This window comes from Protopterus annectens, chromosome 1.part1 (assembly GCF_019279795.1).
Source record: "Protopterus annectens isolate FY-2018-M chromosome 1.part1, PAN1.0, whole genome shotgun sequence".
NCBI classification, from domain to species: Eukaryota; Metazoa; Chordata; order Ceratodontiformes; family Protopteridae; genus Protopterus; species Protopterus annectens.
In genome coordinates, this window is record NC_056726.1 from 1,308,233,740 (window position 1) to 1,308,251,950 (window position 18,211).

Here is an 18,211-nt window from a genome sequence, read left to right on the forward strand (position 1 = left end):
GAATAATTTGTTCTGTTTATTTATTTTTGTCCTCAACTTAAAGTTGAGGGGTGCCAGATTGAAGAATGGCACAGTGCACCAGATTAACTAGCTTTTTCTCTGCTAATACTCTCAAACTCTACCCGCTTTACATTCAAGCAGCAATGATTTGCTATTGCATCTGCTTAAATCATTGTTGATAGCAATCCGCACCTTTGACACAGAGCCAATTGTGGCCCCTAAAAACTTATGACTGGGACAGCTACTGTCTTTGTAATTTCCTTGCTATGGCTTTGTTAAACCATAACTGTTTAGTATTATGTGAGCTCAGGCTAACTGCAAGATAATAGTAAGTATGCGTATTTGATTACAGACCAGTAGTAATGAGAAGAGGCCATTCTTTAAGTTGGGAATTATTGACTCACCTGCAGACACTTGCATTCTTCAAGGTCTGTATCTGACTAACCAATGGTGCCAAAATCATGGTCTTAAACTCAGTGCTAAGAAATGTATAATTGTACCCATTAGGAAGTCAGCTATCCCAGCTAATTACCATATTGATAATACACCCCTAAGAGTCCACCCAGTGGTTAGAGATCTGAGTACGCACGTAGACAATAGCCTTACCTTCGGCTACCACATGGCCACAGTGGTGAGGAAAACCTTTTATGTTACACAGTTTATAAGTGAGGGCATGATGTCTTGATCCAAAGAGGTTATTATCCCACTGTACTTCTCCCTTATTAGACCAATCATAGAGTACAGTGTTTCCTTTCATATGTACCTGACCAGGCATATGCAGCAACTAGAGCGACCTTAGAGGTTCCTTAAAAAAGAATACAAGGCGTAACAAGCCTGCCTTATGCAGAACGCCTTAAAGGCCTTTCCCTCTATTTAGTCCACTATAGATTACTGAGGGGTGTTTTATGTCTGGCTTACAAGGTATCCGCAAAACCCACACTTATGAATCTCCTATGTAATTGAAAGTCACAGTACCAGAAATACTAGGTCTAGGGACCAGAAGTTTGTCTGTGACTTAAACAGAACATGATGGAGAGACAGATATGTGTCTCAAAGACTGCCCCTTATGTGGAACAAGCTTCCCATCCATGTGAAGCTGAGTTTGTCTATTACCTAGATGTTCTTCTATTCATATGCTGCAGTATTCATAACAAAAGGGGGAGTGTGCCTCCAGCTGACTTGTATGTCCGGCCAGTATACATAAGACTGAATGCTACTGTAAGGTACGTGTGACGCTGCACATCAGTTAGCATACATCGGCCATAGAGACGGGTATAAAGTGGACATCAGCACGTACCAACCTCAGAACTTTTCTGCCACCTGTCTGATTGCCAGCTCTGGTCATCACTCGCCAGATAAGTCACAAACTGTGGTTCATGTAAGTACACCATAGGGGGGTTTCTTTAAATATTGGCTACTGTTTTGTTCTTAGTAAGTACATGTCATCTAGGAAGGGCAAGTGCCAATGCAGAAGGCAGATTCCACATAAAGATTCTCACTAGCTCTGCTTGTTTTGCTTAGGCCCAGACCATAACCACAGCACCAGTGCTATCTGTAAGGCCTTTGTCCCCAAAACCCTTCGCAGCCATCTACCTTCTGTTAAATTATATCTGGAGAATCCGTACCTTAAACGTTTAGGACAAGATATGGAGGCAGCATCAGGCCCTTCAGATGAGCCACAACTTAAAAAGGCCAAGAAGTCTCAGCCTGACCTTGCTGCTGCTCCCTCAATTTGGGCATCCCTTCTGAGCCCATTGTGGGACCAGTGGAAGCCGTAAAGGACTCTACCAGCACATCCATGAGGGAATCGCAGGCATCTGATTCAGGAGTAGGGGGGACTATGGCTTGTTATTACTGGAGGCCCACGTGGCATCACCCAAATTATCTTGCAGGCGAATGTGCCTACAGATGTTGTGGAATGCCAGCTGATGTCTGGCCCATCCACTTTCCGTCACATGGAAGCTCCTAAAAAGAAAAAAAAGTAAAAACCAAACATGTTTCCCCAGTTCTCCAGGATCAAATACCAGATTTTTCAGGCCTTTACCCAAGGCATTTTCAATGCCTTTATGGCCCTATGCCAGACCTTGGCTCCTTCCATCTCTTCATCTGCCTTTCCTCTATCTACTCCTTTGAAGAGGGCTTCGGAGGATATCTCTTCAGGCGAAGAGGTATCATCGGGGGTGAATCCCTTGCTTACTCCACACATATCACTTCTCTGGGTTTTGCCTACCCATAGGAGGAATCTAATAGTACGGATTCCCCTGGGGAGGATATTTCCTTTGGAGAAACCATCTTGAAGATGAAAGACTTCTTCAAGTGGGACTGTTGCCAAGTGTCTGACATTCAGAAGAGGTACTATGACCTCCTCCATATGGAGTATTCTTCTCCATCTGCAATCCCACCTGTCCTGCCAGCCTTCTTAGATGCCTTCACAGCTGCTTCTAAATGCCCAGACTCCCCGCCTTCAGCTCCCAAACTTCCAGATAGATTTTATAAGGTGCTTTGCCGTTTGGTCTGTCTGCGGCACCAAGGGTCTTCACAAAATGTTTAGCTCCTGTCATAGCCTACTGCATGCTACAGTGTATGCAGATTTTTCCATACCTAGATGATCTTCTACTCCAGGCACTATCCACAGACATCCTTCTGGAGAATCTCTCTGTCATGATGTCCCTACAGGAAAGTGTAGGATTTACAATCAACTTTTAGAAATATACTCTGACCCCTTCCCAAGACCACGTCTTCCTCGGGTGCAGGATTCAAGCAGACCGGATGCTAGCCTGTTTACCCTCAGTAAAGGTCCTGTCCCTTACTTCCTATTTCCAGGACCTTTTACCACTTCAATCTCTGACTTCCATGGGCTTTCTATGCCTCCTAGGGTTCATGGCCTCAATGATTCATATGCTTTCCTTAGCCAAGCTTCATATGACAAAATTGCAGTCGTTCTTGAGAATGGCTTGGAAGCAACACTCCCACCCTCTGGACTTTGTCATTCCCCTCCTACCCTCTTTGAAAAGGGAGTTAAATTGGTGGATTCTCCAGGTCTGAAGGAATCAAGGCCTTACCCCTACAACCATCTCCTCCACTCAGGATCCATACACAGATGTGTCGGATACAGGGTGCGGGTGCAATACTGGTGTCCTGGAAGGTCAGAGATATGTGGTCTCCAACTCAAGCAAAGGAGTACATTGACGTAAAAGAAATGAGAGCTTTGATTTTTGCCCTCAAAATCTTCAAGTCCTTGATTTCACCAGGGGTTCTAAGGTGGTTCACAGACAATCCTCCAGTCCTGTGGTATATCAACAGACAGGGGGAACAAAGTCCTACCTCCTTTGCAGACTGGCGTTACAGGCCTGGGAGATGGCCTTGCAAAGCCAGGTCTCTCTTTAGGCTGCTTACATTCCTTCAGCTCAAAATGTGATGGCAGATGCACTCAGCAGATCCATAACTCAAACTCATGCATCAATGTTGAACAGGGGATGTGTTCCTGGATTTGGTCCATTGATGGGGTACACCTCAGATAGATCTTTTTGTGTCCCCATGAACAGACAACTTCCCAGGTTTTATGCCAGGTCCCTCATCCTGGGGCATTGAAGGTGGACTCTCCATCCTTTTCATGGAAGGGGATGTTTCTATATGCATTCCCTCCTTCCCACTTCTCCAGAAGTTCCTGCTTGAAAATTCAGCAGGAACAGCCAAACATCTTGCTGGTGACCCCTTTTGGCCAAGACAACATTGAGTTCCCCCTCCTCCTGTATTTATCCAAGGGCAATCACCACAAGTTACCCACAGGATGGACCTACTTACACAGGCAAGGGAACTCTAGTGCATCCGCACATGTCAACTCTAAACTTGACATTGTGGGTGATAGGGTTTTAATTCCCTTCAGACACCTTTACTCTGAGGAAGTGCTTCAAGTTGTCCAGGAGGCCAGAAAACCCATGAAATCCTACTTTTCCAAAATGGAGAGGTTTTCCATCTGGTGTCTTAAAAATGACTCAAAACCACTGTTAGCAGCTGTCCCAGTGGTTTTGCCCTATCTGTGTGAATTGATGAAGAGTGGGCTGTCCTACTGTTGAGTTAAAGCACACCTTTCTCCCATCTCTGCATGTTTACCTATGTCTCCACCTTTAGCTTCCAGATTAGAAGTAAAGTTGTTCCTAAAAGGCATCCTACACATTAGATCACCAAGAAAACCAGTTCCACCTTCTTGGGATCTAAAATTTATCTTGGAGAAACATACCCTGGTCCCATTTGAGCCAGCAAGTGCCTCTACCCTGCAACATTGTACATGGAAAACTGTTCTTCTCGTGGCTATTACTCCTGCCAAAAGGGTCTCTGAGGTACAAACTCTGTGTACTTTTCCCTTAACAGTCTTTCAGAGGGATAGGGTTTCTCTTAACACTAATCCCTCCTTTATGAACAAGGTGGTTAATGAGTTATCTTTCAATCAGTCTGTCAACCTTCCAACCTTTTTTCCTGCTCCACAATCCTCCAGTGAGAGGAGTCTCCACACTTTAGACGCGCACAGGCAACTCGGATACTGCCTGAGCAAATGTCTGAATGCTTGTTTGTCCCGTACCACCCAAGGGCCCTGTGTCAGCTTGTTTCCAAGCACACTATTTCCTCTTGAATTTCTAAAGCCATTTCTTGCTGTTACTTAGCCAATGGAAAGAGTATTTCTTCACCTGTGAGGGTACATTCCGCTAGGGCAGTGTCGTCTTCATCTGGGGCCTTCTTTAAAGGCTTGGACATTTTCTCTATCCTGGAGGCAGCTACCTGGTCTTCTGTTCATACGTTCACCAAACACTATAAACTAGATGCCATTTCTAGGTCCAGAGCTGGGTTTGCCAGAGCTATTCTGCATGGTTTTATGGAAAATGCTTCTGCTTCTCCATCCAGTTCTTTCTTTGCATGTGCTTTGACACTCTCCCTCATGTTATGAATACTGCAGCATATGAATAGAAGGATATAGAATAGCTGTGTAAAATCTTACCATGACCATAGATGTCCTTCTCTTCTATATGCTGCAGTATTGCTTTCCCCCCTGTCCTCTCCCTGATGCTTGCCTGGTTCTTGGTTGCATGTTTTCTCACCTAATCAGGCTGGTGCATTGGGGCATTCAGTTCTGAGGTTGGTACTTGCTAATGTTCTCTTTATACCCAATGTCTCTTTATGGGTAACATACACTAACTGATGTGCAGCATCAGGCATACCTTACAGTAGCTTTAAGTCTTTTGTATACTGGCCGGACGTATGAGTCTGCCGGAGGCGGACTCCTCCTCATGTTATGAATACTGCAGCATATAAAAGAGAAGGGCATCTATGGTTATGGTAAGATTTTACACAAGTATTATTTTAAGCACAACCTAGATCAGTAGATGGGGAATAGAAAATTTTCACCAGACCTAGCAGCCATGTCCCTTATGGATAGAGGTAGCTTATAAATGGCTGGCCCTTAATGTCCTGTTTGGATACAAGACATCATTATTCTTTCAGAAAAGTTTGGCTAGGCTTAGAAAGCCACTGGGTTGTAAAGTTAGTAACAATCCATGAATCTATGTGCTAAGCCAAATCTTGGTCATTTCAAGTTGATACATTGTATGTGTGTGTTGGGGTCTGTATTGTGCAGCATATCATATTCCTTTTTATGTGAGGTGGCCTCAAGTACTTTTTTCTTTAAACAAGTGTCTGTTATTTCTTATGTTACAGAAACTGTTTAACATGATATGCTTATGCACACGGTCTTACAACATATTAAGTGTTGGCACACAGAAACGAGCAGTTTGACTGTTGCACTCTCATCTTACGTAATAGCAATATCAATATCACCTTGAAAGGTCTGTATCATAAGTAATGTCATAAATTTAGAGTGCTAAACAGATACAAAACCTTTCCTCGACCTTCATTGATGTCCACTTCTCTCTCTCTCTAATAAAGGTTTAATTAAATCAAAACAGCCTAATGATAAGTAACAAGCTTTAATTGCCCCAGTGTGATCTGACAGCAAAATTCATCAACCTTGAAGTTATTCATCTATGAATACATTTTTCAAAACGTACAGCATATTACATATTATTCATACAGTCAGGTAAAATTAGTCAGATATAACATATCAGTCAAGTCTCAGCCAAAGTCTTCATACATCCGTTTCCTAGTAAACATGTAAATATTGCCTGATCTGTTGTATACACACAGCTGCCAGTGGGACTTTATCTTGTTCACCCAGTGAACTTGTCTAGTACTGCAGATACTGAAAATAAAGTGAAAATTGTTGTATTTTATGTGACAGTAATCAAGCGAATTTCAAGTTCACAAAAAAGTGCACAACTAACCACCTCACTATCCTGCCAGCCAAGCTAGTAAAAGAAAACTGCATATGAGAAACTTCAGTTTGAAGTGAAAATATATACTTGTGTCCCAAACTAGTAATCGTGCTGAAAAAAAAAATCCCTTTCCTTTAAGAGTGTAATATAATTTCTGCTAGCCAGCTGTTCTCTAAATTTCTCATGGCACAGATTCATACTGAAGATGTGTCATTAATAGAAACATCTTCCATTAAAAAAAAATAATATATGTCACCTCACAGCAAGAGGTTCTGTGGTTAGATTCTCTCTGCTTGGGTGCAGATTCTGCATGTCTTCCCTGTGATCGCGTGGGTTTCCTCCCACACTCCAAAGACATGTAGTAGGTGTCTTGGAGACTCTAAAATGGCCTTATGTGTGAGTGTATGTGCGACTTGAGTGGTATGAATGAACTACCGAAGCCGGGCTAGCCACTTGGTGGTGTAAACCATGGCTTGAGATGATTGTCACTGCTGAAGTGACATCCCAGTTCCATGTGCAAAATGGGAAAAAGGGGTTGAGGATGGATGGATGGATTTTATATATATATATATATATATGTGTGTGTGTGTGTATGTATGTATATATATATATATATATATATATATATATATATGTGTGTGTGTTCCACCAATAAGTGCTCACGACTGCCAAAAGAATGGTAAATCCACAATTTATTGAGACAAACAAACGAACTGATACGACAGACCACTGTAAACACACACAAAAACAGCGAAGTGTGATACAAAGTTAAGCGCTTTCAACCAAATCAGCTGGTCTTCATCAGAACTAAAGCGTATAACTGTTACACTGTTTAAATAACTTTAGTGGTGACAAAACCATTCTCCGTTCCTTAAAGTTGTATTAACCATTTGTTAACATTTTAAAAATATATATGCACATGGAAGAAGTAATGTGTATGCACATGGAAAAAAGACACATGATACTAACTTTATAATTGCTCAATAAATACTAAATAAATAAATAAATAAGTATTCAGCTAAAAATATTTATAAATTCATATAAAATCATGTAAAATTTATTCATTCTAAATATACTCATAAACTCATAATAACTTATAATATCTTTAATAAGTATATGACTAATACTAAAATCAGGGAGATCTATACTAATAAAATTATAATAATAAAATTATTCTTCTATAAAAAACACTACTTTCATAACTAATTCATTATATAAATAGTTGATTTTATGGATATAGCAATGATTTAATTGAAATACATTCATTTAAACCTGGTGGGGTGGTGGCATCTAACCATATTTGCCACCATGTCTCTTTATATGCCAATAGACTCTTAAAATCACCACCTCTTGGGTCTATATCTATAATATCAAGGATGCTGAACTTAAATTGATGTTCATTTCCTTTACTTTCAATATGTCGATATAATGCATTCATTCTATCTTTAGTCTTAATACTGTATATATGGTCATAGATACGTTTTTTAAGACATCTTTCTGTTCTTCCTACATAGAAGCTTGGGCATATGTCGCATTTAGCTAGATATACCACCATTTTGGTGTTACAGTTTCCATGTTTACACCTTATAATGGTCTTATGTCCATTCTGTAGTATTATTTTATTTTCCTGCGACATATGTCTACATTGATTGCAGAATCCACATTTCCTGCTTCTATTGTTATTGCTCATAAATCTTCTTTTCCTGTCAGTATTTCTATGCTCCATTAAAAACTTCATATTACTACCCATTTTATAAATAAAATTAGGTTTAGTTCCCAATATTTTATCTAAACCCAAATCCGTACTAATTAAATGCCAAAATTTGTAAATTATTCTTTTAATATTATCTACTCCTATATTATATTGTAATATACAAACTCTCTGAAAATTGGAAGCTGGTTTGTTCTTGGCCATATTATTGTCCAAATTATTGGTAAATATGTTCCCAGCGCCCAATAATGGTTTGTACTTGATGTTCCACTGTCCAGTAAACATAATCAATAATCTCGTCCATCATTTCCTCAGGATATCCTCTTTGTGTAAAAAGTTTTTTAATAAATGTCAATTCAATTTTCATCTCATCATAGTCAGAAACCATTCTAGCTGCACAAATGCATTGACCCTTAAACGCATTATATTTAACTTTAGAAGGGTGACAACTAGAATAGTCCAAATAATTATTAGAAAATCTACTTTTCCTGTAAATTTTAGAGTAAACTTTACCTTCATCATAATATATATATATGTGTCCAAGTATGGTAGTCCATTTTTATTAAAAGAATATGTAAATTTCAAATAATCACTACTACTGTTAAGAAAATTGATGAATTGAAGTAACATGTCTTGTTCTCCTTCCCATAAAATATAGATGTCATCCAAGAATCTGGAATAGTATTTTATGTATCAAAAATATTTACTGGGGAATAATAAACTGTCTTCCCAATTAAGCATAACCAGGTTGGCATATATGGGGGCACACGCTGCCCCCATAGCTACCCCCCCGGTTTGCCTAAAGTATTCTCCCTCAAAGTAAATAAAATTATTATCCAATACTATAGACATCATCTCTACAAGTAAACAAATTTCATCCCATTCTAGATTGGTCTGCCTCACTAAACTGTTATTAAAGGCCTCCAATCCTTCCTGTTTTGGGATGCAGGAGAATAAGTCTATAACATCTATTGTCACTATAATAGTATTGTTGTTCAGTATAGCATTGACAGGAAAATTAGATGGAAAGACCCACGAATCCTTGACCATATGTTTAATAATCAAATACATATCTTTTAACTTGATATCAATATGCTTGCCCATAGGAAAAGTTTTAGAATAACTTCCAGAAACTATCGGTCTAAAGGGGAGGCCCTTGGTATCCTTGTGTACCTTAGGTATGCCTACTAAAGTGGCTACCTTTGGAAATTTTACCTTGATAAATTTATATGTTTCTTCTGTAATTCTACCATCTAATAGGTATTCCTCTATATACGAGTCAATACGCTGATAGGCTATATGCAACTCGTTCAAAGAGATAGTCTCATAATTCCCAGTGAAGTATAATATATCATAAATTTTCTTTATATACTGTATACTATCATATAGCACAATCCCCCCCCCCTTTATCTGGTTTCATTATTCTGGTGTTATTTTCATTTTTAATTTCGTAAAGTAGTTTCGTTTCTTCATATGATAAATTGTTAGTGTTTGTTGCCTGTTTCAAATTATTGTATTCATGATATATTTCCCTTGTGACTACTTTATCAAAGATATCTACAATGGTGTGATTAGGTGGCGTAAAAGTACTCTTTGTATTTATCTGATTATTAACTCCCTTATCTATATAGATACAGTCCTTTTTTGGCATATTATTGAAAAATATTTCTAAGTTGATCTTCCTTATATATTTCTTAAAATCTATTAATACTTCAGTTAAATTAAATTTAGGATTAGGTATGAATTTCATACCTTTCTCAAATAAATCAAAATGAGCAGTCTCTATAGAAATATTAGAGTAATTATAAATGTTAAAATTATTGTAGGAATAAATATTCCCTTTAATCAATATGTCGTTATCACTGTTTCCACCTGTTTTATTTACATGTTTGTAATTATTATAATTTTTGTTGTTATTGTCATGAGTTAAATTTACACATGAAAGCATTAATTTATCATTCTCAGTATTAAGAAAAGAAGCACCATCTGATTCTAATAATACTGATTGTAAGCCTTTCTTCTGTAATAATTCTCACTCTGATACGGTTGACCTATGTCTTTTAGGTACCTCTGAAAATCCTGTCTCCCGTATTGTCTTCTTTCTCCATATTGGTCCTGAATAGTATTTTTACTATTTTCACTATTATTGTACTTATTGTAAATATTGTGTTCTTGTAAATTGTCTTTTTGGGGACTGGGCCAATTATGGGCTATGCTTTTGTTATATTGTTCCCTGTCCCTTAACATTTTATTATTTTTTCGTTGACACAATTTAGTAACCCATTTTTCAACTTCTGCAAATTGCTTATTATATATTTTTTCCCATTCCATAAATAGTAAATCATTGACAGTGCATGTATTAAGTTTTTCAACTTCTTGTATCAACTTACTTAATATTTCATCATTGTATTTGACTAATAATCGCATATAATTGTACCCACATTCATCAAAAAACACATTAAATTCATTTTTACCAGTATTAGTCAAATTAAGACCCATGGGTAACTTAAAAAATCTCAGCCCCATGGGAACAATCTTGTTGTCTATACATTTCGATAAATACATATTATCTATTTTCAGTCCATTAATAGTCTTTAATTTCTTTCCCAAAGCATATATCATACTTTTTAAGCACCCAGTCTCTTCCATGGCATCTACTTTTGAATTAACAACAATATTCCTTCCATCCATTTTATCAATGTCACAATTAAAAGTTAAAAATTGATTGAATTGATTCTCTTTAGAATGCTCTGCTGAACCAGTAATTAATGGTTGCAAAGGTTTAGGTTGCGACATATGTCCTTTACTGTTTTTGGTATTATGTTCAGTAACCGCTGAATACGTCTTGGCTGGTAGCACCCGCTTAGGTTTATTGCCTATCCTTTTAGCCTCTAGGTCAATGTCATAAAGAGAAAAGTCAAAAGTAAAATCTGTCAAATTTATATTACTGCTAGACAAAGGGGCAGTAATATCTAGCGTATTATATTGGCTTTTGTTGTGTACTTTCTGCCCATTAGGTATATCAAGACTGTCATTAAGAGGCTCACCTTCACTGTCTGGTGCGTTATTATTAGGAATTTTGAGCATTGTTGACCCAAGCGGAGTCGCTTTCTGTTATTCAAATCCAATTCCAAATCATTCTTCAAAGATGCACCCGATTGGTGACTGCCTTCAATATCAGTCCCTTGTATGGTTTGCGCCGGTTGTACCTGATTCACCTTATGAAAATTATCGCCAGATAAAAGTTTATTGACAAGGAGAGCTAAATGTTTTGAGTTCTCCTTTCAATTCAGTAATTTTCTGTTTTAAAAAAAACAATGTTTGTGTTCTCATTCGTATCAGTATTAATCGTCTCTTCCGAGCCCTGAGAGCCCATGTTTAAAGCAGTAGCACCGGTGTCTTCCGCAGCTAAGGTCGACATCAGAATGATAAAATATCCACACTATTACCAAAAGTTCTCCGGTTACACCAATAAGTGCCCACGACTGCCAAAAGAATGGTAAATCCACAGTTTATTGAGACAAACAAACGAACTGATACGACAAACCACTGTAAACACACACAAAAACAGTGAAGTGCGATACAAAGTTAAGCGCTTTTAACCAAATCAGCTGGTCTTCATCAGAACTAAAGTGTATAACTGTTACACTGTTTAAATAACTTTAGTGGCGCCAAAGCCATTCACCGTTCCTTAAAGTTGTATTAACAATTTGTTGTCTTAAAATAATGTCTTAAAAAACGTATCTATGACCATATATACAGTATTAAGACTAAAGATAGAATGAATGCATTATATCGACATATTGAAAGTAAAGGAAATGAACATCAATTAAGTTCAGCATCCTTGATATTATAGATATAGACCCAAGAGGTGGTGATTTTAAGAGTCTATTGGCATATAAAGAGACATGGTGGCAAATATGGTTGGATGCCACCACCCCACCAGGTTTAAATTAATGTATTTCAATTAAATCATTGCTATATCCATAAAATCAACTATTTATATAATTAATTAGTTATGAAAGTAGTGTTTTTTATAGAAGAATAACTTTATTATTATAATTTTATTAGTATAGAGCTCCCTGATTTTAGTATTAGTCAGATACTTATTAAAGATATAAGTTATTATGAGTTTGAGTATATTTAGAATGAATAACTTTTACATGATTTTATATGAATTTATAAATATTTTTAGCTGAATACTTATTTGTTTATTTATTTAGTATTTATTGAGCAATTATAAAGTTAGTATCATGTGTCTTTTTTCCATGTTCATACACATTACTTCTTCCATGTACATATATATTTTTAAAATGTTAACAAATGGTTAATACAACGTTAAGGAATGGTGAATGGTTTTGGCGCCACTAAAGTTATTTAAACAGTGTAACAGTTATACGCTTTAGTTCTGATGAAGACCAGCTGATTTGGTTGAAAGCGCTTAACTTTGTATCGCACTTCGCTGTTTTTGTGTGTGTTTACAGTGGTTTGTCATATCAGTTCGTTTGTTTGTCTCAATAAACTGTGGATTTACCATTCTTTTGGCAGTCGTGGGCACTTATTGGTGGAACCGGAGAACTTTTGGTAATAGTGTGGATATTTTATCGTGTGTGTGTGCGTGTGTGTGTGTGTGTGTGTATGTGTATATATATATATATATATATATATATATATATATATATATATGTGTGTGTATGTATATATATATATATATATATATATATATATATATATATATGTGTGTGTGTGCATATATATATATATCTGTGTGCATATATATGTGTGTGTGTGTGTGTGTGTGTGTGTGTATATATATATATATATATATATATATACATATATATATATATATATATATATATAGATATATATATATATATATATATATATATACACACACACACACACACACATATGTGTGTGTCTTCTCGTACTCTCCCCATTAAGCATAAGCCCTGTACAAAGAATAAGTTGGATTCTTCCCCCACCCGAGTAAAGACTGCTAGACTAAGGAGTAGATTATACGCAGATGAATAAATCCTCCCTGCACACCATCATCAGTTAGAAAAAATTTCAACAGTTTTTCATATATATATAGACGTAGTGGGGCCAGATTAAAGTACAGTTAACACTATTTTATGCCTCATTCAATGTAAAAAGCATACTAATATTTGGTTAATCCCATTAACTCCAGTTTAGCATGAGCTTGACTCATCTGTCTGAGGTAGAACCCCCCCCACCGTGAAGTATGCCAGTAGTTTCCTAGGAAAATCCAAAATCCCAGAAGATCTTAAGCCAGAATTGTACAACATAACCTTCAATCCCGATTGAAGATTCTACTGCATTTTTTCCCTTAGGCACACCGCTGATTACTGATGGGAAAATCCAATAAGACAACAACCCTACCTCACCTTTTTTAAACAAATTTGAAAACCCTGTACACCTTCACTGAGGATCGGTAATGTGACACAGTGTCTCCCACATCCCAGGGTTGCAACCACATTATAGAACTTGACACTCAAATTTGTACTTAACCAGTTGGAAATTATGCAAAACCACTGTTTAAGCAACATCTTAACCCATCCTGATCATGCATCACAGGGTTAAAACTTTTCACTGTACAGTATTATCCAAGTACTGTCCTTAAACACAATATTCTCAACCTCTTACTGAAATGACAAAACAATTTTTAGACATAACTGCTGCCTGTACAATCCACTTAGTTGTATGTATGCTTTTCCTTTAGTAACTTCCACCTCTGTAAAATCTTAGAATGTATAGGTACAAATGTAACTACTGTTTGTGTATAAATGTAAATAGAAATGTAACTTCTGTGTTTGACTGGAACTTAGTATAATGCACTGTAAACAAATGGAGCTTTTCTTCCTGGGCCTTCGCTGAAAATGGGTATTACCCATTCGGATTTTCCCGGTAAATAAAAATTATTGTTGCATCACCACTTCAACTTAATGGTAATGATACAGGTATAATGAGAATTACAGACAGGCAAGTATTTAGAACATTTCCTTAACAAATGTATGAAACTAAAAATTATACGTGTCCAGAGAAACAAGAAGGTTCATATCATCACAACAGCATTGCAAAGATACCACTTCCTCTGTCTCTGTCCCATTACTTTGAGACAGTAATGTTCTCAGATGTTATTCGTCCTGTCTAAGACTTTGCACCAAGTCACAGTTGCCCACATATTAACTACAATATGTAGTGTATAAATAGTGTTTGATCTGAGAATCACAACTTGCTAGTCAAGAGTTAAAAGAAATGCTACTGCACAGGTCAAATGAAAGCTCTCTTTTCCCTGTTTGACAGACTCTAGCAAGCTCCTCACTAACTTAACGTGTCCATCCATGGAACCTACTGGTAAAATGAATTCAGTCAGCTGTTATTCCTAAGTACGTCATAAACAACCTGAAAGGCACATGTAACTTAATATACTCAGCTGATATATCAGACCATTCATATGGTCCTTCCCTTAGAAATGGCTGACAGTCTAGGCGTTCTTTTCTTTTATGGTACTCTTTATCACACAAAAGTTCTTTTGATGAGCATTACCTTCCATTTCTGTTTAGTTTGCAACATATAGTGATTCTCATAAACTTAATCCTTGTACATCATGGCCTTCAGCTGCAACGATAAATTAGAATCTGCTTGATCATATAACAGAACAGTCTCTTTAATCTCGTGCATGTACAGAGTCACTAGAAATTCACCATTTTCAAGTTCATCTCTCATAACTTCACCAGAACCAGAACCGGTAAGGCCTGCTGTACTGCCACAAGAACAGTAGTACTTAGTTTTTCCTTTCTAGTACTGACTTCCATGCTGCATAATAATGCAGTCAGTGAAACACCAAGACAAATCAACTATTTATTCAGAATTATCACAATAATTTTGAACAAAACACAATCAAAATGTACTACCTGCGTTACCATCAGCTCTAAAATAATTGAAATGAAAACACTAACAATGCTATAATAACCAGTTAAAAATGTTTATTGTGAAGCGACTGAAAATGGACCTTACTACAGAGGGCACTGTGAGATCTCCATTCAAGACCTAAAAAACATTTTAATGTCTAATGTATACACAAGGACTTTTTTTGGTTTGAGTGCCACTCACAGTGAGAGACAACCTGAGAAACTATGAGGCGTGTAATCCCTTGGCTTCTTGTGGATGAAGTGCAGTTCATCAAAACTACAAATAACTGAAAATCAGCTACATCTTTCTGGAGTTTTTTTTTTTTTTTTTTTTTTTACACCTTTATTGAATTATCACTTGTGACATAGGGACATTTACATTTCTATAAAATTAATCAAACTGTATTAAGTTAAAATTAACAAGCATTATGCTTCACATATATTGCTATATGTCATATAAACTAAGCAACATTACATAAATTATTCAATTCCTGCCCCCTTTTTTAAACTAGAAACATCTTTATTAAATCATCACTTACGACATAAGCAATCATACATTTATATAAATGAAAACAAACTACACTGATACAATCCTAGTTGCAAGGATTTTATATCACAAACCATACTGACACATTCCCAGTCGCAAACATTATACATCACTTGTAATCTACCCAGTCATTTTCAGTCAAACATTACATAGCTCATTTAAGTCCTGCCTTCTTTTAAACCTCATTCCTCCCCTGCATGTATTGTTCCCACAATTCCCATTGTTTGTCTATGTAGTTTGCTCCTACCTTTTTAAAGATTTCAGTTCCAGTTGTTTCATCTCTGTTACTATATTCACTACTTCTAATACAGTTGGTTTAGATTTTGGTTTCCATTTTCTAGTAGTTGCTTTTTTGGCAGCCACCATAATTAGAGACAGCAAGGCCTTACCATGTCTAGGCAATTCTGATTCTGTGTCATAGCTCAGAAAAATCTTTCTCATCACACCAGTCTGCCCACCTAGCATCTCGTACACTGCGTCCTGCAGGGAATCATTAAAGTTTACCATCTCACTGCACTCCCAGAAAATGTGTTCCCATTTACCTCTTTTTCCCTGTCACACCTCCAACATTTGCTATCTAGCCAAGGAAAAATTATCTGGAGTCTACTTAGGGTATAAAAATATTTATGTAAATATGTCCAAGCAAAACTTCTAGGTCATGTAGATTTTTTTTGTATATTTGGAGACATACATATATCCTACCAATGTTTCTTTGTGAATTGCTTATCCAGTCCCTCTTTCCACTACATTTTTGTGGAGTTTTGTACAGGTTTTGAGGTTTGTTAATTGGGATTGCACTCCCAACTATACCTAATTGGATAAAACCACATACAAAGTCTGCTTCTGCTGTTGTTAATATTTTCTTTCAAATGTGTCAGTTTTGTTTTGTAATGGTTGTCTGTGTTTGCTGTATCAGTAACAAAGGACCTGAGTGTCAGTGATACTAAATGTTTTTCTCTTTCTTTTGCCTTGGCAGGGACATAACCTACAATATTCTATTAGAAGCTGTGACAACACTGCTCGTGCTCCTTTCATATCAGCTGTTCCACAAGGAGATCCTACGTGAAAGTGCAGTTCACAGATACCTGATGCAAGGTCAATGGTATGTCACTTTTCATTGCTGCCATCGTGTAGCAGGTAATGGAAATTGTGATACTCAGATCTTGGCAGTTCTTTGTTTTCCTTCTAGATGTATGCTGACATGGGAGCAGTTTAGAATATTGATGCTAATTATTAACTGTTTAACATAGATTGGGGCTCCTCTTCATCAAAATCCCCCTCCATTCATATCCACCTCCATGCATTCACTCAAACCATAGTCACCCCTACCAGATATGGCAAACACTCCCAAAACGAGAGTATACAGGACTGGATACTTGTAAACCGTAACCCCCTAATGTACATTGCAGGTACCCTCCCAGATGATCTAAGTGATCATCTCCTGACCTATATAATTAAACAAAAAGCTATTACCCCACAACAACCCTTGTTCAGGAAAGTTAGAACCAAAAGAGACCTTGATCCTGCTAAACTTCAACTGGAACTTAAATCCTGCAACTGGATTATACTAAAGCATCTCCCCTTAGAGGAAGCTGTAACCTATTTTAACAATAAATTTATTGAAATCCTTGACCTACATGCTCCTGCCCACCTAATAAGATCAAAAGGTAATAACGTACCTTGGCTTTCCAAAGATACAAGAACAAAAATTAACAGTAGAAATAAACTATGGGCTACCTGGCGATCTACCAAAAATCCCCATGATCACAATAAATATAGACATGCACGGAATGAAACAAAAAGAATTGTCCTACTGGATAAAAAAAACACTACTACAGTAGGCTACAGATGAATAACCAAAACAATCCTCAAAAATTCTGGGCTGGGATCAATAAATTACTGTATCCAGGTAAAACATCAGCACCCAACCCAGCTGCCAACTCAAATCAAACCCCAGAACAGGTTGCAGATAGTTTCAATCATTTCTTTACTGAAACTATTCAAGTTCTAGCCACCCAACTACCTCAAAGTTCCCTTGATGAAATTAACACTAAATCTAACAGCCAAAACCTATTCTGCTTTCAGTCTGTATCAACCTCCTTTATATGCAAGGTAACCAAAAAACTAAAACCCACCACCCTATCTGCTGACCAACTCCCAACTGAATATCTGCAAATGACAGCAGATGCTATCACCTTTCCAATCTCTATCCTAATCAACCGGACCATATCTGAAGCCAAAATTCCCAATATCTGGACAACATTTTATGTTATTCCATTACATAAAGGAGGTCCCTCTACCGAATACTCCAATTATAGCCCCCAGCCATACTCTCCCCACTTGCTAAGATCATGGAGAAATGTATGCATAAACAACTTATGCAACATTTACTCCATGGCTAATACCCAGCATGGCTTTCAGCCACATCATAGTACAACCACTGCCCTACTGTCCTTTACTAACATCATTAATAATAACCGCAACAGCAACCACTCCTCGTCTGCCCTCTTCCGAGATCTTTCCAAGGCTTTTGACATGGTGGACCATCAACTAATGATTACGACCCTGCAAACTCTGTCTACATCCCAGTGCCCTTCTCTGGTTTAAATCCTATCTCAATGACAGGCAACAAGCAGTCCTCTGGCACAATAAGCTTTCAAATCTATTACCCAACACTGTCGGAGTTCCACAA

General features: G+C 37.2%; 1 protein-coding gene across 1 annotated transcript in view; it reads left to right on the plus strand.

Moving 5' to 3' along the window:
* Window positions 1-18,211, plus strand: part of DYM (dymeclin) — a gene marked incomplete in the record, with an annotated part of 2,754,049 nt that overhangs the window by 764,611 nt on the left and 1,971,227 nt on the right. Inside the window, 1 exon segment of the mRNA XM_044081708.1 lies at window positions 16,496-16,621. Coding sequence (XP_043937643.1) covers window positions 16,496-16,621 — 126 coding nt within the window.